This window comes from Buteo buteo, chromosome 6 (assembly GCF_964188355.1).
Source record: "Buteo buteo chromosome 6, bButBut1.hap1.1, whole genome shotgun sequence".
In the NCBI taxonomy this organism is placed as follows: Eukaryota; Metazoa; Chordata; class Aves; order Accipitriformes; family Accipitridae; genus Buteo; species Buteo buteo.
Window position 1 is genome coordinate 18,561,650 of NC_134176.1, and position 19,887 is coordinate 18,581,536.

Below are 19,887 nucleotides of genomic sequence, written 5' to 3' on the forward strand. Positions count from 1 at the left end.
CGCAGGGAAATCTGGCCTTTCCGAGGGAACGCGGCATTCGGGGCGTTCTCGAATTCGCGCCGACCACTCGAGGCGAACGGGCGATACCCCTTCGTTTGCCGCCCGGCACCGCGCAGGGCGGCAGGGCGGGGGCGGGAGCTGGCGGCCCATCAGCCCGGCGGCCTCCTTCCCGGCAGGGGGCGCCGCCACGACTGCCAGCCCTCGCGCCGGCCTCGCTCGGGCGGCCTAGCCCAGCAGGGGGACTGCGCGGATTGGCTGCAGCGGCTCGTCGAGGAAGGGAAGGCTTGATTGGCTGGAGAGGTCACGTGAGGCGGAGGCTGCTGCCGTTGACAATAAACATGGAGTCAATCTTCCACGAGCGGGTGAGTGAGGGGTTGGGGGTGGGGTAGTTCCGCTCCTGGCGGAGGCCGGCCGGGATAGAGGGGGTTGCGCCGTCGGATGGGCTCTCCAGGCTGGGGCTGCTTTCTCTGAGGAGCTGCTCGGGGCGGCGGCCGGGTCTCCCGTCCCTGCGCTGGCCCCGAGGCAGCCCCCGGTCCCCACGCGGTACGCTTGGCCCGTGCCCTGCCCGCCTCGGCATCCTTCCGGTGGCGGGATGAGGCAGCGGCAAGGTTTCCTCTGTCTCCGGGGAGAGCTGGGGCCCGCTCGCGCGGCGATGCCGGTGCCCGTGGCCCGGCCCAGCTCGGCTCTGCCAGGCCTGCCGGCTCTGCGGGGCAAGGAAACTTTGTTACTGGAGATCAAAGAGGGTCAGGGCTGAGCCTCGGCGTTTCCCCTTGCGCCGTGACCGCTCTTCTTGGGTCTTTAGAAACAGACCTCAAATATGGGAAGGTGCGGGCTCCAGCTGCTTGTGTTTCTTGAGAGAGATCTCACACGGCTGAGAAATGACCATGAAGATGAGCAGCGGCAGGCAGGGCTGTTTCTGTACTCTCAGACACATCTCTTCACTAGCCTGGCTTGGTTGGGGCTGTGGAAGGAGCAGGGAAAGGGGGAGCTGTGAAGGAAATCCTAATTCGTGTACTGTGCTTCTCTGTGCCAAACAGCGTTTCCTGTTTTGGAGGACAAACGCTTCTGTGAATTGCTGTGGTTTATCCATGTTCCCAAATATGAGCTATTTATGCTTTAATGCTATTCAAATATAATTGTCTTTTTCATGTACTTTGCCAATGTCTCTGCAGCTTTATTGTGTTAAGATTAACACTGGCTTTTATACACTGTTCTCACGCGTAATGGTTGGTTTACTTAGCAAATAAAGCAAGACAGCTGTATAACTTCCAAAAAAACCCCCAAAACCCCTGTTCTAAATCCATAGAACCTGAGGAGTGTTCTTGCAAACTAGATTTGGGTTGCAAAATTTCAGAGGATGAGTGTTGGATTTCAGCCATTATGGCCTCTGCTACAGTGACCTTGAGTTCCAGACTAGATTTGAAAATGAGTTCAAAACAAGTGTACCCTTCTCTTATCTGGCCTAGCATATCACATAATGAAATTATAACTTTTTTTACGATGAAGTTGCTTTCTAGTTTAATAACAAAACTGCTGTAATTTAAGTGACAGAGCATAATACATTCCAAGTTATGAGCTGATTGTAATTTGTAGTTGCTACAGGTTTTGGGGGAAGGAAAGGTACAATCTTGGGTGTCTCACATGTGAAACATAACTGCTCCCTGGTAAGTTAGTTACAAAGTTACACTTCAATGCCTGTTTTAAATTGGAGTACCAAATATTTTTATTTCATTATCATTATTATTCTAGGGGAAATTTAACTGAAAGTCTGCCTTTTTTTCTTAAGGGTTCCCCCCCACCAAGTGCACTATCTTAGTTCCTGTCAAAATATTTAAAGTGCTGCATGTACACGCACACCCCCTGCTTGAATCTGCACACCTCAGATATTCCAATAAAAAGGCATGAAAAACATGGTATTTATAAAGGAAACTTAACAAAAGACCTAAGTAATGTGGCATTTTTAACGGGGGAATGACAATTGCAGAGAGTAGGACATGGGGGTGGGCCTTAAGGAGCCCCTATCTTAGAAGTTGGTCCATTCTTTGATAAGGTACCAGTGATTGAAAACACTGAAAGCAGGGCATTAGTTTATATCATGATAGGTTTCAGTGAGGGGGTTTCAGATTATGGAAAGATGCAGTATTCTCTGCAAAAAAAGATTGAAGTTAATGTCAGTTAAAACCTGTAAGATCAGTTTTCACTTCTGTACTTTGCACTTAGTATGTACAAATTTTCCATATGAAAATTAAAGTTTATTACTTCAAGGTAAAACTGTACAAATACAGAAAGGTCCTTTTAGTGAAACTAAGATATAAGCCTGTAATACAACTCATTTTCAAAGGTATTTTAAACATCTCTGTTTCTAATTCAGTTTCATATAATTCTGGTGGAGAAACCTATGATTCTTGAGCAGGTTCTTCTGTTACAGCTTTATCATATGACCAGCAGCAGGCATGTGGTCCCAAAGGGACAGGAGCTGGTGTTTAGTCTTAAGTTTCTTGTGGGAAGGACATGAGCTGGAGGAGGTTTCTGGATTCTGTTGAACCCTAGCTGTAAAGCCAGTCTAGCTTTAATAACTCATTGCTCAATTGAGTGATGAAGCCCTAGGAAGATTCTGTAATCTGGGGTAAAGGGAATTTTTTAGGTTCCTGCTGTAAGGGAGATCGTGGGAGACTTGTGCATATGATTTGTATGAGGCTTCCATGGAAGTTGAAAGAATATTCCTCCAAGGCATGCTCTTGTATTCTTGGTTTCTGTGGGTTTGGTGTGAGGGAGGGGTGTTCTTTATTGTTGTTGAGGGGTTTTAGTTTTGTTTTTAATAGAGTGCATGCACATTAGAGTTCTTGTTGTAAATAAAAATGAGGACTGTTTAAAACAAAAGAGAAAAGCAGGATTTTGAAACTGATGTTAATCTTATCTTGCACATGTTTTGTAATTTGTAATAAAAGGTTGGTTTCTTTTCATGGGCAACTGTGATTTGGTTTGGTTTTGTTTTTTTAAGAAGGCAGTATTTATCTGCACTTATGAAAATGATGGAGCGTGATATGTAGCACAAATTAAAAAATATCTGATCTGAATGAATACAAAATCATGACTGACACTTCTAATTTACTGATTTTTAATTCAGGTTGACAGTCTAAAAATGTTATATTACAGTTCTGTTATCTCCAATGTGCTGGATATGTAACAAAGTATCTGAAGTGTTTTCCATTTAAATAGTTTATCAACAAAAAAAAATATTTTTGTTGTTTAATATGCTGAATTTAATTTTTTTCTTGCCACCTCATCATTGTCACCAAGATTTTAGAACCAGTACTATTAGCTTCTTTTATCTAGTTATAAATTTCATGTGGAAAATGAGCTTTGTCGCTCGTCCAGCTCCTAATTGCTCTCTCAGCAATAAACAAATTGGTTATAACCTGAACTGGGTGAGTAACCTGAAATGAAGGAAATAAATTCTGTAGATGTATACTTTTAAATCTCTCCAAAGTCCTAATAGTCTGCTTTTCTTTAGCCACATGTGGAGAGCAGATTGCCAATAGTCACATCTGGCAGGGAAGAAATTTAAAAAAGAACGAGAGCATCTGTTGCAGAAAACATTTGTTACTGGGAAGTAGATATCTAAACGGTTTCATTTTTATGTGGTAGAGATTTAGAAGAGGACAGAATCCATTGTCTTGATGGTTGCCGAGTCCTTGTGTGATTTGGTCAGGCCATTGGCAATTTTTACAGTCTTTTCAAAAATAACATTGTTACATGAAATTTAATTCCTCTGAGAAAATAAAGTAGTATGTGTGTTGGTTTTTTTCCCATCAAATTGATGGGAGGGTTGTATTCTGTATTCTGTTGTATTCTGTAATACATCTGAAGAATATATGGCATTCTGGGTGAGTGGGGAGGGCAGGAAGTTTGCGAGGATGAAATGGTTGAGTCATTTTACAGAGTAAAACATTAACGTGTTTTTTTTGTTGTCTTTGGTATTTTTTTCTCTTCCAATGTTAGCAAGAAGGCTCATTGTGTGCTCAGCACTGTCTGAATAATTTGCTACAAGGGGAATATTTCAGTCCTGTTGAGCTATCCTCTATTGCACAGCAGTTGGATGAGGAAGAAAGAATGAGAATGGCAGAGGGAGGAGTGTCTAGTGAAGAATATAGAACATTTTTACAGGTAAAATCATCTTAATTTGGGGCTTGATATTTGCCTGAAATCTAATATTGTGTAGCACATATTCTTGCATAGCTAGAGAAGGTTAATTTTCTAGTGCTAAAACTTCTTAAATTTATACATCTTGTCATTCACACATCTTAAATTTGGCATTTTCAAATGTTACTAGTACAGCTTTACAATAACTCTACAAAAAGCTATGTTATCTTCATCTTACAGGTAGGAAGGTCAGGCATGGCAAGAAGGAGGATCAGCGATTTGCCTATTGTTTTTGTAAGCCAGTGGCAGAGATAGGAACAGAAGTTCCCATGCCTGTCTGTTCTTTAAGTGCTGGGCATTTCTAATTTAAAGGTTTGAGGTTTTAATTAATAAGCTTATTTGGGCATTGTAATCAGCCTTACAGACTAGGACATATTGAGTTGTTGCTTGAAGTATGTGCAGTTATATTTATTTCAAAACTGAATTATTTCTGACCTTTTTTATGCTTACACCATTTTCCCATTTTCTCCCTCCCAACCTCACACTGAGCAGCAGCCTTCTGTAAATATGGATGACAGTGGATTCTTCTCAATTCAAGTAAGCATGGCTTTATACTGCCAGAATTTTTTATTTATGCGACATAAGTTCTCTCATATAATTTAAATGGCGTCAAGCCTTTTCATCTAGTTTCCAGTTTATAGGCTAAATGGGATTAAGTGCTGGACTTCTAAATCTTCACAGTGTTTTCCGTTAAGAGCAGTGACTTGCAGTTCTTCAGTTCATGGGCCCTTAAACACATAGTAGAAGCATGGACTCTTGAAATGTGAAATGACACCTGCTGGCAATAAGTTTGATTTCTAAGTTTCTTCTTATGGGCACTTCAGGTGTAGACCTTGGCTCCCATAGACTACAGATGAAAAAGCAGATTTGAGATTGTTTTCTCTAATTATAGACTGTAAAGCCCTTGGCAATGGTTACAGGGTGATCTGTAGAATGGAAAAAGCTGCAATATCTGCATTCCAGTTTTTACAACACACCTCAGACACTTTAGAGCTGGGGTTTTTTTTCTTTTTTTTTTTTTTAAGGACCATAACGGAAAAGTAATTAATAATAAATACTTAAACCAGAACAACAAAAAAAAAAGGTATATAACACTGAATTGGGGCTTGTGTCTAGCACTAGAGCTGTAAGCAATGCTTTGTACCTTTGGCTGTCTCCTGAGCTTTCAGAGGTGCTTGTCAATCTTCCAGAATCCCTTGAGAGCTTCTCTTCTTTATGGCAGGACAGGGCTGTTTTTCTATTTGGTGAAAAACCATTAGCAGTTTGGCATTTCTTGTATTCTTGATTGTGCTGCTTCAGTATTGAAGCTGAAAAATAATGCTGCCTCATATTCTACTTTTTTTCTCCTGTCATTGCTTTGCTGACTTGCTACATAGTTGGCTCACTGAAAGGAAGATGAATTGTTAACTTAAAATTTCCTACAGCATTATTTAAGATAGCTTTAAACAGTTATTGTAAAAGTTTGTGCTAATGTACCTGACTGATCCGGTGACAATCCAGTGGTGCAAAATTTCCAATAGTTCCTGTGGGGAAGGATGACATTGTATTGGGGGGGGGGGAGGGCAGACTGGTACTTTGAGAGCAGAGATGACAACTTGTGAAGTGTCTGTGGGAGGTGAAGTTACAGCTTTGTCTGGGGGAGTAAGCCTATTAACACATCTTGGTTAAATCCTAGTTTTGTTACTTCCCCCTAGATACAGTAATGTGTGTTATGTTTGCATGTAGATTCATGACAGTTGCGTTTTGAATAATGTAATTGCTAGTTTTGCTAACAATGTTTTGAAATCTAAGGTTTATTAAAACAGTATAATTGTTTATAGCAGCTAAGATGGTTGCATTGCTTAAATTTAGATTTGACTGGTTTGACTTATGAAAAGCGCTATTTTTTTGACAGGTTATAAGCAATGCTTTGAAAGTTTGGGGTTTAGAACTAATCCTCTTCAACAGCCCAGAGTATCAGAGGCTTGGGATCGACCCTATGTAAGACAACTTTTTCTTAGCACCCTGCTTTCATTTTACAGAAAAATAATACTCTTAATCTATGATTTAAATCTTTCTTTAAAATTACTGTTTCAAGCTCTGTTGCATTCTGATGTTTTTATTATCCCCTCTGTCTTTAATTTTTTCCTTTTGGGGGTGTGTGTGAGCATCTGTCCTCTGTGCCTTCATGATATCTCAGTATCTGTGGCATCACAGGTATATGGAGATTTCAGTAATGTTGACAACTTCCTAAATGTTATTAAAGCACTATGAGTATGCTGTAACATGAACAGTTGTATTACTGAAATTTTAATATATAAGTTTAAATTAGTGGTAGCAAAGAACTTAAACATTAATATGCACTCCAATATTAGAGTATTTAATTTTATCTATACCTTTTGTTTTTCTTTTTACAGAAATGAAAAATCATTTATTTGTAATTATAAGGAACACTGGTTTACAGTTCGAAAGTTAGGAAAACAGGTGACATTGTCTTTTTTTATTTAAAAATTGACTTCAGAATGGGGGTGGAAAAGTGGTTGCGAGTAAACCATGTGTTGGCCTTTTGCAAGCTTTTGCTGCAGTTTGCTTTAATAGTATCCCATATTAAAAAAAAAAAAAAAGTAAATGTTTGTTATATCACAAAAATGCCAGGCAGCTTTTTGTGAATATTAGCCTGGGGAAAGACCGTAGGATGAATCCCATCAAAGTGAGCCTATCCTCTAGGAAGCTGCAGCTCTGGTAGAGTCTGTGTGATGTCTTAAGCTCTTTTCTTTTTTTTTCTGCATGAAAAATAGCAGAAAAATTGGACAGGGGGTAGTCCTAGACAAGGATTAGGATCCCTATAGAATGCAAACTTATTTTAATGCACTAAGTTATTGACATTGTAAAAATAATTTTGCTTGTTTAAATGGACAGTAGGTGTAAGACAAAGTTCAAATTTCAAATGTAATAATATTCATGATTGCAAGTATTTAACATAAGGTTGGGGAAAGTAGAATCACAACTTTGCACTACTTTAAAAAACTTTCTGAAGCAGTTGTATTATAAGCAGGAAATAGTTATTAAAGGTAAGGGATGGCCATACAAGTATATGGTACATATATAATAACGCAAGTCACATCCATGTCCCTTGTAACACCAATGCAGTGTTTTATTTCAGTGGCCAATCATTGTTCTGGATCATACTGCATAAGCTTTTATACAATATAAGCTGGTTTTATGTTGGGTTTTGTGTCATAGAAAATGTTCATGAAATAAGCTTTTAGATTCTACAATAGTAGACAGGAGTCTCTTTACCCATTTGGTTCATTTTGCAAGTGGTGTCTACCTATGTTGTCATCCAGACTAAAAAAAACACAACAAAAACCCTGAAATTAAACATTTCACCTGTGAGTAAACAAATTAAACTCTGCTGTTCTGCTTTAGTTTAAAAGTATGGCTAATGTTTACAAGCAGTTTTTGTATATTTGATATCAAAAAGGCTGAATGGTCTCTTAAAAGTATGGAAATGTTCCTTATATATGCAGCCATGTAGGGTGAGATAGCAACCATTTCCAAAATGTTTTAAGTTGGAGGAGGGATGTCTTTTACTTGTACATGTGGTTTGTAACCACTTGAAGACAATACTAGGTGTCTGTTACCTGGAGAGTAATGAGAAAAGATAGACAAAATAGGTTGACTTAGATTTGACCTGCTTCTCTTCTGTTACAGTTAAAGCACAATTAGTTTTCCAAACCTTCCTCCTCCATATTCCCTTTTAGAAAGTTTGTCTGTAATCTGTCCATTGTATTTGTTTACATAACTTTTTATTCCCCACTCCTACACTGTTGGTCTTCTTACCCTTTCCTAATGGCAAAGGGTGTTTTTGACAAATTGCGTGACTGAATGACAGAATGGTAGATAGCCACTTACCTGTATTCCAGGTGAATTACAGTATGGGCCTGACTGCAATTGTGTGACTGCATATATGGAAGTTTGGGTAGATAAATGCATTTTTGTGAGAATGGAGGTAGAATTCTCCTGCTATCTGAAATGGTGCTTCCTGGTTAAAATTGGATAATATTGAACAAGTATGGTATAAAAAAGGTTCTTCAGATTGATTGCAATATATATGGTGTTTTAAAGGTAGAATATTTTGTTGTCCATGTTGAATATATTTTCTCTATAGAAGAAGTATTATAAATTACTAGTCCTCTTCAGGGAGATCAGAAATTATCTGTGTATATTTATCTCAAGTGTCCCCTATTGTAATATTATGCTGTACTATCAACATATAAAATTTGAGTTCATTTTTCTTAATTTTTAAATTTAAAAATTATCTCAGAAGTAAAAAATAGTTTTCAGCATCACCAGCTATTAAAGGCAGAATATTTAATGGAAGTATTTCATGGAAAGAATTCAACGTCTGTTTCCTGTATCTATTAAATTCTTAAGATACAGCATTAACTTATGAAGGGTTTTGTCCTTCATTAGTCTCTGAACAGATTTAAAACTAGGATTAAGCAGAATTTTGGAATTATGTCTGAAATAATTCTTCTACCCTTATATTTTGATTTATCTGTTTTAATCTGTTCGTCTGGTACCAGTGTTCAGTAATGGGAGAGAGCATGCCGTAATTTCCCCACTTTGGATCTCCTCTTAGCTGAAGAGTATTTGAAGGGTAACCTTTAGCAGTATAGGTATTGTGCTTCAAAAGACTTTTAATTTGATAATTTATTTACTAGATTTATTCGGATATTCCATCATAGAAAATGACCACAATGTACAGAAATGGATTACCAAGTAATCTTTATGCTAATTTGTTCTCTCAAACCTTTTTTTTCTTAATTACAGTGGTTTAACTTGAACTCTCTCTTGATGGGTCCAGAACTAATATCAGATACATATCTTGCACTTTTCTTGGCTCAATTACAACAGGAAGGTAATAGTAACTTGCAGATGTTAAATCTCATTAATTAAAAGTAGGTAATAATCATTATTTATTAGATCTTTATGTATTCACTTAACTACCCTTAGTTTTGTGATTGAAATAGTGAAATAACCCCAGTCCTTATAATGAAAGGTAGAGCCTTACACTGTAATAAATTGCACATCATTGTGTTCCGTATAGCGTGCATTTTAGAGTGTTTATGCATGCACCTTAACACTGTAGACTTACAATTTATTTTTCTCAGGTTATTCCATATTTGTAGTAAAAGGTGACCTGCCAGACTGCGAGGCTGATCAGCTATTGCAGATGATTCGGGTGCAGCAGATGCAGCGACCAAAACTAATTGGAGAAGAGACAGCACAGTCAAGAGATCAGAGGTAAGGTAAATAGATTTCATTTTAACAGTGTTCCATATGACTGGTTTCCATGATTAATGCCTATGTGGAGACAACCCTCTTAAGAAGTAATTAGAAGTACCTTTAGTGCAATATGCTTACTACTGTTGCACACAGTAAAAGCAAGTTGGTAGAATACAGATGGTGTATTTTTAAGTGGGCAAAAACTACCTTAATAAGGATTCAATCTTTCCATGCGTGTAAGTGTTGTATAGTGCAGATTTTTAACTTCATGATTACAGTAGTTTCCAATTATAGTAAAACAGGTTAACAGATCTTACCAAACTGTGGTTAATAGTGATCAATCTATAGTTCAGACTGGCTTGTGCATTCTGTTGTAAGTAGAAAAGAACGAGAAACCTGTATCTGAATTGTACATCATATAAATCATACAGCATTTCCTTTTGGAATAATTTCACTGTAAATATTGTGGTGCTCTGTTGTGATGCATACTGCTAATATAAAACAACCTTGAAAGCGTATGAAGTACTACAACTACAATAATTTTATCACATTTTCATAGTGAATAAATTGCATATTGATAAAAAGGCTTAAGGCTTTTCAGAGGAATTAATTATTATTTCTTCCACTTTGTGAAGGTAAACTGTGTTGTAAATTGATCGAATAAAAACAAACTACTTGGCAGTAACATGGGAAGCATGTATAGTTTACAGAGAATCTGTTGCTCTAGTGTGGTCATCAAAGCTTCCTAAGAAGGAGACCACATGCACTATGTTATTCTGGTGTAACTGTTTAAATAGCAATGGGTTTGAATAACATGTATTACAGCTTTTTGTAGGCTTATTATTTTTGAAGTTTTTCCAACAGAACAGATTCTTGTCAATATGTGCATGGGTTTACAGTTGCGGTATTTTCATTTTTGTAGGCCTTTTGTGCTTTTTCATGTAGAAATGAAAATATTTTTTTATATAGCAGATTTTCACAATAGAAATGTTTCTTTCCAAAGTTAGGAAAAAAGTAGAGTTAAATCAGCAGAAAATACTTACTTCAAATCTCACAGTAAAAGTTAATATAATTTCTGTCTGAATTCTGCCATAAATATATCAATTTCACAGGCTTCCCAGAAGTGATGTGGACCAATCAATAGAAGTCAACCATCCTTTTGATGGAACAGGCATGTTAGATGAAGATGAAGAGAATTTTCAGAGAGCCCTGGCTCTAAGTAGGCAGGAAATTGATATGGAAGATGAAGAAGCTGATCTTCGCAGAGCCATTCAACTCAGCATGCAAGGTGCAGTACTCATTTAAATTTCTCTTACAGTGTTCATGTTGCTTATGCTTTAGGCAGCTACTGAAACCAGTTTCAGTCAGCCACTTTATCCAGCATGTGTCAAGCTCTCTGAAAAGACTGGCTTTGAGGCATGGAAGGACAATCCAGGATTTCCTGTAGCTATCTCCTTTCTGCTTTTTGAAAAGCTGTAACTTTCATGTTCGCGTTGATCATTAGGAAGCAAGAACAAATTGGCAAAGGGTGGCAGGAGGGAAGGGCAACAGTCCTAAGGTGAGGGGGAGAGATAGTATCAAGTGAAGTTAGCCTAGGTGCTTATTTTTCCAACAAGTTAGTCTCTTTCTCTGAAGTTTGAGGACATTTCCTTAAGCTATCTTTCATTTACTAACTTCATTTTACTGTAATTAGTAGGATATGGCATGTTCTGGTTTTAGGTAGTCGTCGAAGTGAGTTGTTGGACTCATTACCACAGAATGTTCCTCAGTTGCCTCACACCAGTCAGACAGACTCCCTTTCTTCAGAAGAACTGCGAAGGAGAAGACAAGCATATTTTGAAAAGTAAAGTAGTTAATAGAAGACTGCATGTGGAAGTACATGTTGTATTTTTCAGTGCTTTTGGGGTGTGGATGGGTTTCTGACTGAGGTTTAGCTTAACTTTTCTCTCTTAACATATTTTCTTAACAGTACCCGAATTTTGCTATTCCCAGGTGGTTCCTACGAAGAACAGAAACCTGTAAATAAGAGGGGATCTGTTAGTAATGCAACATCAGTCTTGTGAAGAAAGAAAACATACATGTTATAGAAGTATTTTAAATGAAATCCTGTAAATTTCTGTAATTACCTTCCTGAAGAAAAGTATTCTTTCTCTAAGACTTTGCTTCTGGTAGTGAAGCCTCTGATGTGCATCACATGAAAGCGTTCTAGATGATATTTTATGTTGCTGTTTTGGAGTACCTTCTTAATACATAGTTGGGGTATTGTAGCTTTTCCTTATCTCTGTCTCCTAGTGATGGAGGAAATAAAGACCAGGGAAAAATGCTATGGATGGGAGGAGTTAGACTTTGCATGAGAGGATAAGAACACAGACCATCCAAATTCTGGGAAAATAGTGACGTGGCTTGGAGTATAATGTTGGGAGGATAGGTGTCTGAAGGTTAGGAAGGTGAAACGATTGAAGACAATTTAGGTGCAGGGGTGTTATTGTACCAAACAGCTGACTCTTGGCCTTCCTTACAATGACATAGACTTGATACAGGTCTCATATTGATGTTAATCTTACTCTTTTATAAATTCATAACACTTTCAGGCAGCAACAACAGCTACAGCAGCAAAGTCGGACCCAGAACCTACATGATAAGCCAACTCTAAGCTCAAGCACTCCAGAAGCTGACCCAGGTATTGTTTCTTAAACTTATTTCCAACACTGAAATATTTATGTCTTTTTCACCTTTGTATTGTGCTCTGTTTCTTAACTTTCCTTGTCTGCCTACTTCCTCGCTCCAGCAGCTATTCAAACTGTGTCACAGCCATTACTCGTTTTGGCAGCGAAGGAAATGTTCACTTTCTTGAAAGGCCTGTTCTGCTTTGAATGTCAATAAGCTGTTGCAAAGTGAAGAGCGTTACTATTAGACTATTTGAGTTCTGGCTTTGCTTTTTGTTATTTTGTTTGGCTTTAGCGTTACAAATTGTAATCTTCGATGGGATTTGTGCCAACAATTTGTTTTCTAAATGACTTTTAAAGTTGCATGACAATGTAGTAAACTTGAGTAATATCTGACAAAATAACTGGAACCAATTTTCAGCAGAACATAAGTATGTAGGCCTCACCAGTATTAGGTATTGGTGATCCAAAATTAATGTGTATTACTTGTTACAAACTGACTTGTGGATGGAAAACTAAGTGCCTAATGTTTAATGACTTTAAAAAAACAAAAACAATTTTGGGGGTGGGGTGGAAACAAGTGGGTGTGGACAAAAGGAACAACAAAAGCATTTAACTACAGTTGAGAACTAGCTCTGTGCATTTATTATAATTTACATGCATTTATTTTCTTTAGGAGGTGATATGAGTGAAGAAGACATGCTTCAAGCAGCCATGAATATGTCTCTGGAATCTGTTAGAAACCACTTGAATACAGAAGAGGAGAAATGATGTAACTTCCCCCCCCCCCCCCCCATTGGCAAAACACTAAGTCTTCATTATAATTTTACTGTGTGGATGTTGCACAAGCAGGGTTCATTTCAGAGTTCTGGAAGCAGGAATGAAAGGGGGTCTGGAGGTCAGTTTAGAGGGAATCTGCAAATACAGAAAAGATTGCACTAATTTAGAAGACTGTAGCACTCCTACTACAGAACATCTGTTCACAGAGTAGCTGTATTAAAATTGCTTAAACAATTCACATGAACAAAGTTAGACACGTGTAGCAGCTGTAACTTGCATTTTAAAAGCAAGTTTACGTTGTTTTGAAGAATATAGAATATACAAAACGTGCCAAACTCCAGCATCAACTCATTTCCTTCAGTACTAATGGAAAAATAGATACAAGTAGTAAGTTGTGCTCACAAATGACTAAGTTTTTGTAAGAAATCACTTAAAATGGGAAAAAGAATTAAATTCTGTTTATCTTAGATAATATATTTTGTGATTGTTTATTCTGAATGACTTAATGTCAACTTTTCAATCCTGCTGTCCACTTTTGAAATGACCCATTCTGCAGGAGAAACATGAATCCATAAATTTCTTAGTTTGCAACTCAAGAGAAAATCTTCAGGGTATTGTTGATTATGATGTTACTTCTGTATCTTTCAGTGACTTCTGACCTTCTAATGCTTTGATTTTACTTCCAGTTCCAACTGTAGGTTTTACTTTCTTCAGTCGCAACTAAAATTTTTAGATCCATGTTTAAAGTAGGATTTTTGTGTTGCCTTATTGTCATTTGGCAGGTAACTTGCCTTCTTTGTTTTGTTTTTTTTATTTGTTTTTGCTTTCTTATGGTCTTTCTAGTTATGCCACTATCTGCTATAAAAGTAGTGTAGAATTAGTTGGGTTAAAGAGGTTTTCTTTTCTACCTCTTCTGGAGTCTTTTTTCCTCTTCAAGCTCAACCCTTCATTCTGGCCTTCCAGTATGAAAGAGCTGTAACTGAGTCTAGGAGAAAGGAGGAGGGGATTTAGGTGCCATAAAGTCAGTGCCACACCCATAAGGTGCATTCCTGCAGTCTGAAATGACCCCTGTGCAAGTAGCTCTTTTAAGAATGAATATTTATGTCTGTGTGGATGTTCTTTCTGAAATGCTTTTTATGAGTGTCTGTCAGAATGTTGCAGCTTTTCCAGGAATGGCCTTTTATTCACGCACCTTACGATTTTTTATCATGCTGTTTCTGATCCTGAGAAAAATTGGGGAGCAAAGTATGTGAGATAGCTTATGCTATTGGTTGTAAGACATTTGCTTTGGTATCCAGGATGAATGTGTAACAGGGTGACCAAACCTGACTTTCAGCTTCAGTGCAACAATTGAGAGATGTTTCATTTTCCTAAATGGTGCTTGAAATACAAATTCTGTTTACATATAAATTATATGGAAATATGTTGTAGATAGAGTATGTAAGCTGTAGTCCACTTAATGCATTAACAGTTAGCACAGGCATTCTAAGAATCTTTTGAAGAGAACCCCAAATTTCTTTATCAAAATATTCTAAAGTTATATCATTGCACAATAGTAACATTTAATTAAAATTAGTGTGAAATGAATGGTAGCTAGATGGAAATACACATTCAGCATCAAGTAGTACTGTACATGAAAGGGCTCTTACCTCTCAGTAAAGATTTGTTTACAGCAATGGTTTCTTGATAGCTTAGGATATTATTATATTATACATAATTGGGCTAAATTCTGTTTCCCTTACCTGTGTGCTGAATTTCCACCAGAACTACTGGTATGTGTAAGACAATGTGGATTTTGACATGAGACAGCACTACTTTTTAAAACCTGATTTTAAATTTTGTCTTTTTTAAAAAATTCTGTCACACATATTAATTATAATATCTGTAATGTCTCAAATTAATACAGCTAAACAATGGCTTTAAAAGTCCGTGTGTGCATATGCCATTTTGAAATACTATGTTTTTCAGGATGTAAATTTCTGCTTTCAGTTTAAAATTTATATGAAACTGAAGACAGGAAAGGAATCTCTAAAGCACTGAATTATTTCTTTGCTCATCTATAAGTTATCCACAGCTTTAATTTCCCTTCTTTTGTTGTGCCATAAACTGATTCCGAAATAAGACTCTGAATTTTATAAATAGCTATAGGCTGGCAATTTGATACCAGTACTTGGAACTTGGACCTTTTATCCTCTATTATAAGAATATAATAAGAATGTATTATTTTCTATAGCTATATAGTGTAGCAGCCCTATATTAAAGAAAAAAAAAATCTAAGCCCCTTGAATTACATTAACTGTAACCTGTGACAATTACATGTTTTTATAATCACTAAAGCATGGAGGTTTGCATTTGAACTTTCATGTCACTTTGTAAGTTACTTCATCACCCAAGTGTTTTATTATGTAAGGAATATAAAGTAACAGTGCCTGAAAAGCACAACTGTGTCAATCATTACAGGGCTAACCATATTCCATTCTGTGTAGAAACATTGTCACTCTACAAATAACAGTTTGAATTTCAGAAGAATGTCAAGTTTAATGAAGAAGGTGTATCTGCCTAGTCAAGCAGTTAAGAGGTAGCAATTTAAGCTACGTATGTTAATTGCACCAAAGGAAAAGACTAATTGATGACAGTACATATTTTATAACCCAGACCTAAAGTTCAAAATGTGTGGACCTGCCAAGAAGCTGTCAATAAAAAGCTGATCTCATTTTTTGGTGTGCATTCTTTCAGTGATAAACAGTTCTCAATGTGGCTGAACTATGCTCATAAAGTGTTTACTAATTTAGAGCCTATTCCTAGTGTTACCTATTCTGTCAAGTTGAAAGTTTTTTTTTTCCCATGTTGTAGCTTTAGGCCGAAGTCCATTGTAAAGGAGCAGAAATTGATTTTTAATTTTTTTTTTTTATTGCAGTATGGTACTTGAGGGAATTTCAGATTTCATTCATCCAACAGGTGTTTACTGTCTTCCTTACAGTGAACAGTCCATGTGACATAACTTGTGTTTTTCTGCCTATAGAAGTCAAAGGAGTGGGGGGAATAACTGATACATTAAATATCTTCCAAAATGAGTTCTCTAAGTATAATTCTGTAAACTGCTTTCATGGTCTTATAAGGAGGGTAGGAGGAAAAAGTGTTGCAATGCAGTCATGCTTGAATGCAGTTCTTGTTAGGCACAGCAGGTATAAATGTGAGCTATTTAAATGCTCACATTTTTCTGGGCTTGAAACTAATCTGATACAATACTGGCCTACTTTCCAATGTTTGAGCTCCTTGTGCCCTTCAAACAACTTCAGCAAGTTTAAATGTAATTTTCAGCTAGGGTACTCTTACTGTTTTTCATACTTAATTACTTTGCAGACTACTTAAAAATAACCAATACAAAGTTAAATCTCTGATGTGTTTTAATGTTGGACTATTGCTTCTATTATAAATCTATAAAATGGTGGGCAGTTTAAAATGCCTTCAGCACATGTCTAGTAAGCAATTCTGCTTCTGTATCTCAGACACATACTGTCATTTGCAAGCTGCTTTGTTTTATTACAAAAGTGACAATTAGGCTTTTAAAAATGAACAAGAACATGTTACAACTCTAAAATGTCTGAAATTTTCTAGAATTCAGTTATTGTTTCAAATAATGATGAAAACGTACAAATGGTGGCCTTTTTACTGAGAAATATTATGGGGAATGGGATTGGAGAACTCTAGAACTCAGACTTACAAAGAAGTATTATTGTACAATTCATGTTATCAGCACATACTTTTAAAGGAATCAACAAAAGAATCCAGGGAAAAGAAAAACTGAAGTGGAAACTTTTTTTAAGGGCTTAGATATAAAATTATGTTGCTCGCTTGGTAAGCCATTACTGTCTTGCATCAAACGAACTTAATTCCTGGGAACTCTTCATAGTTACTCACAAATCATTTTAAAAAAAAAAAAACAACAAAACAAAACAGAACAAAAAAACCCCCAAAAAGTCTAATCGGTAAACATATCTACGCATTTCCCCCATACACATAATCGGTTGTTCAAGTAAGAACAATACTTAATACATTTGAACTGGTCAGGCCCAAATATTCAATACTTCAGTTTCGAATTAGTAGCTTCTTTGTGTTGTATCCAGGTTTGCATCTTAAGAGCATGGGCTGTTTTGCAATAAACTTTTTTAACTTGCATACAGACATTTTGCCTTATTTGCATTTCAGACATGGAGGGAATGCTTTAGTATTTAACCTGCCGTAGTCATCTACTTCCCCAATTACAGTTCTTTAGAATGTTAAAGTACATGTGACTTTTCAACTGCTTTTACCAAATCAAAATGTTTTTATTTTCTTTGTTAAGAAAAGCAAATAATTGTTACTACACTTAGATAACTTTTTTTTTTTAACACTCACACCACTCCCCCAGTATAGCCACTGTGTGAATTCAGGAGGGGAAATTTATAAAAGGGTTTGAACAGAAAGGGATGTAATGTTTAAATGCCACTGTGCAAACAAAGGAGAAAAACCTTGATATTGTCTTTAAAGCATGCAAGCATTGATAAAATTTTATTTTTTGCTACATGAAACCCCATGTGTACAAAACACTGTAGTGTCAGGATTTTGTAAGGGAGTAATTTTTTTCATCTCTTGTCTAATAGTTGTGTATTTTAGAAATAATTTTCAGTAATAGATTTTTTTTGTCTTGAGACTGCTTTCAGTATCATGTCTTTGGCTCTGGATTCCTATACAATTGTCTCTATTTTGTGTATATAAAGCATATAATACTGAAAAGATTAAAAAAAGGAAAGCTGAAATGCTTTGTCATTGTTTTCACTGGAAAATGGCAGCGCTGTTTGATATTTTGAAAATGCTCTTCAAGTAGGCACAAATATATATGCTTGTATTTGATATCACTTTTTAAAATAAATATTATTATAGCTTCTAATGTTTCTCTCTTGACACAAGTAATTGTATATCTGCTTTCCCTTATGTGGATTGGGCACAGAATCATCAGACATTAAATTCTCAACTTTGGTATCAATAGGCCTTGCACCAGATGTTGTGTATATATATTAGCAGTGGGGTAATTTTCTGTTGCTCATAACTGACATTTTGTTGTCTGTGATGTCTTTTCATCTGTTGATATCCCCAGATTTGTGTAAAGACACTCCTGTTAGGAAGAAAGTTGGTGCTGATTATAGTTATGCTACATCTTTGAAAATTGTATGCTAATTTTAAAATAAGCTAGTATTTCCTGTTTTGCTACCAGAATATACATTCTTTTTGTGGCACAATGCAGTTTTGTAGCTTAGTCAATCCACAGAGTATACTGGATGGTTTCTGCTTACCTTTTCAGCAGTAGATGAAGCTGGTCAGCTAAATAGTTTCTAGTTTTTCAAAAGTAGTAGTTTAAAGAACTGGGGGGAAAAAAAGCCCTCTGTGCTACTTTCTTGACTTCTTGCCTTACTTAGCATTATAAAATAAACCACAATAGGAGACAATTTCCCATAAAAATGAATTAATCAAATGGTATTGGAAAAGATGACATCTTTTATCTCCTGCGGACCCATATGATTTTTGTTAAGCTACAGTAGAGGGTATTCTGAGCATTGTAAACATTTCATATCCATTAAACCCAATGTTTTAAACTAAAATTAACAAAACTGATCAAGAGATATACGTACATTTCATGCTAATACTTCTTACATTTCTGGTGCCTTTTTTTTTTTTTTTTTGAGCTAGAAATGGATTTGAAGTGTGTATGATCATTATGGATAATTATAAGGGTGGTAAATATACTATTAAAATTTGGTAATGTATAAACCTGATGGAAAAATTGTTCACTAAAAAGAGGGAAAGCAATATTTATTAGAAAACTGTCAAACCCAACAGCTATTTCAGTTATTTTTAACTTCTAAACTCCTGGACCACATACTGTGCCCAACCTCAGAGTTGCCTCTGAGTGACAGTGGACAGTAAAGCTAAAAAGGCAATCCAGTATTGCAGGCCAGCTACGCAGCCTTCACCAAGGCTCTGCAAGATACCATTTGGGAAGCAACTAAAGATGGTTTTTCGATAGCTGCCTGGTAATGTTTGTCAGCTTTTAACTCTACACCATGTGCATTGTGCTTGCTGCATTCTCAGCTCCTCTCTAAAAATGTGAAGATTTCAGCTGTGAAACACTTTCTTCTCAGTTTCATTTTACCATTGATGTGGTGCTTTATTTATTAATTTTTATGTAGTTATTAATTTGAAACACAATGAGCTAGCTGCCCTGTATTTCATTTCCAGTATTGGCAATTTTTTGTATCAGTATTCTTCTTACTGCTGTAGTACCGTATTTTTTGTAACAGTGTAGTACTACTTGTGGTCCCTAATAATTTTACATACCTCGTTTGATCAGAACTGGAAAGAACTTTGAATCGGACCAGTGCCAGGGTTGTGGCTGGAAATCTACCCAAGCATCCACCACATCTGCATCCACAGCAGAAAGGGGCTAGTGTTCCGTACTCGAAGGCGGTGTGTCTCTATTCCTGTAGCAGTCGGACAGGGTGTTTTATTAATGACACATGACCCAAGTACGTGTATTTCACCGGGTTCACGTTAATCGGAGGCCCATCTCCGCTCCCGGCTGACGTTGTCCGTGGTGCCGCCGGCCCCCTTGGCGCCCGGCTTCGCCAGCTTCTCCGTTCCCCCAACTTTACTTTTACCCGGACTAAGATTTATACACAGACACGCACGAGGCACACCGGCCGGGCCTGCTGACAAGGTGGGCCCAGCTGCAGCAACTCAAACTCAACCACGTACCCTGGTTGTGGTTTTGTTCCTCTGAAAGCGACCGCGTTTCAAAACGGCGCGGCCCCGGGCCCGCTGCCTGCCGTGGTGAAGCCTGTCAGCTCGCGGGGACGCTGTCTCGGCCTCCGTGCGTCACCCGCCACACCCCTCGGCCGCCAGCTACCGCCCGCCCGCCCCTGCCGCGGCT

The 19,887-nt window shown here is 37.3% G+C and overlaps 1 protein-coding gene and 2 long non-coding RNA genes across 7 annotated transcripts; 1 reads left to right on the plus strand and 2 right to left on the minus strand.

Annotated features, from left to right (window-relative positions):
• The first annotated feature begins 288 nt into the window (after positions 1-288).
• Positions 289-16,956, plus strand: ATXN3 (ataxin 3). Of its 3 annotated transcripts, XM_075029947.1 has the most exons (11): positions 289-362; positions 4,003-4,167; positions 4,696-4,740; positions 6,098-6,183; positions 6,600-6,666; positions 9,019-9,106; positions 9,360-9,492; positions 10,587-10,762; positions 11,194-11,317; positions 12,066-12,154; positions 12,817-16,956. In XM_075029947.1, exons 1-11 carry the CDS (start codon positions 339-341, stop codon positions 12,909-12,911), a joined length of 1,092 nt encoding a protein of 363 aa, XP_074886048.1. In that variant the 5' UTR covers positions 289-338; the 3' UTR covers positions 12,912-16,956. The 3 variants fall into 3 exon arrangements, with proteins under 3 accessions (XP_074886048.1, XP_074886049.1, XP_074886050.1); XM_075029948.1 differs by lacking the exons at positions 6,098-6,183; positions 6,600-6,666; XM_075029949.1 differs by lacking the exons at positions 289-362; positions 4,003-4,167; positions 4,696-4,740; positions 6,600-6,666.
• Positions 5,224-11,268, minus strand: LOC142031993 (uncharacterized). The gene is made up of 3 exons (XR_012650694.1): positions 10,518-11,268; positions 9,344-9,454; positions 5,224-5,440 (listed from the first exon to the last, which is right to left on the minus strand). It is a non-coding gene; the product is annotated as an uncharacterized LOC142031993 (long non-coding RNA).
• LOC142031991 (uncharacterized) lies at positions 11,366-19,858 on the minus strand. Of its 3 annotated transcripts, none has more exons than XR_012650693.1 (3): positions 19,296-19,826; positions 11,601-11,762; positions 11,366-11,490 (listed from the first exon to the last, which is right to left on the minus strand). It is a non-coding gene; the product is annotated as an uncharacterized LOC142031991 (long non-coding RNA). The 3 variants fall into 3 exon arrangements; XR_012650692.1 differs by lacking the exons at positions 11,366-11,490; positions 11,601-11,762 and adding an exon at positions 12,932-13,055 and having other exon boundaries at positions 19,296-19,438; positions 19,713-19,858; XR_012650691.1 differs by lacking the exons at positions 11,366-11,490; positions 11,601-11,762 and adding an exon at positions 18,010-18,075 and having other exon boundaries at positions 19,296-19,438; positions 19,713-19,858.
• Positions 19,859-19,887: the final 29 nt, after the last annotated feature.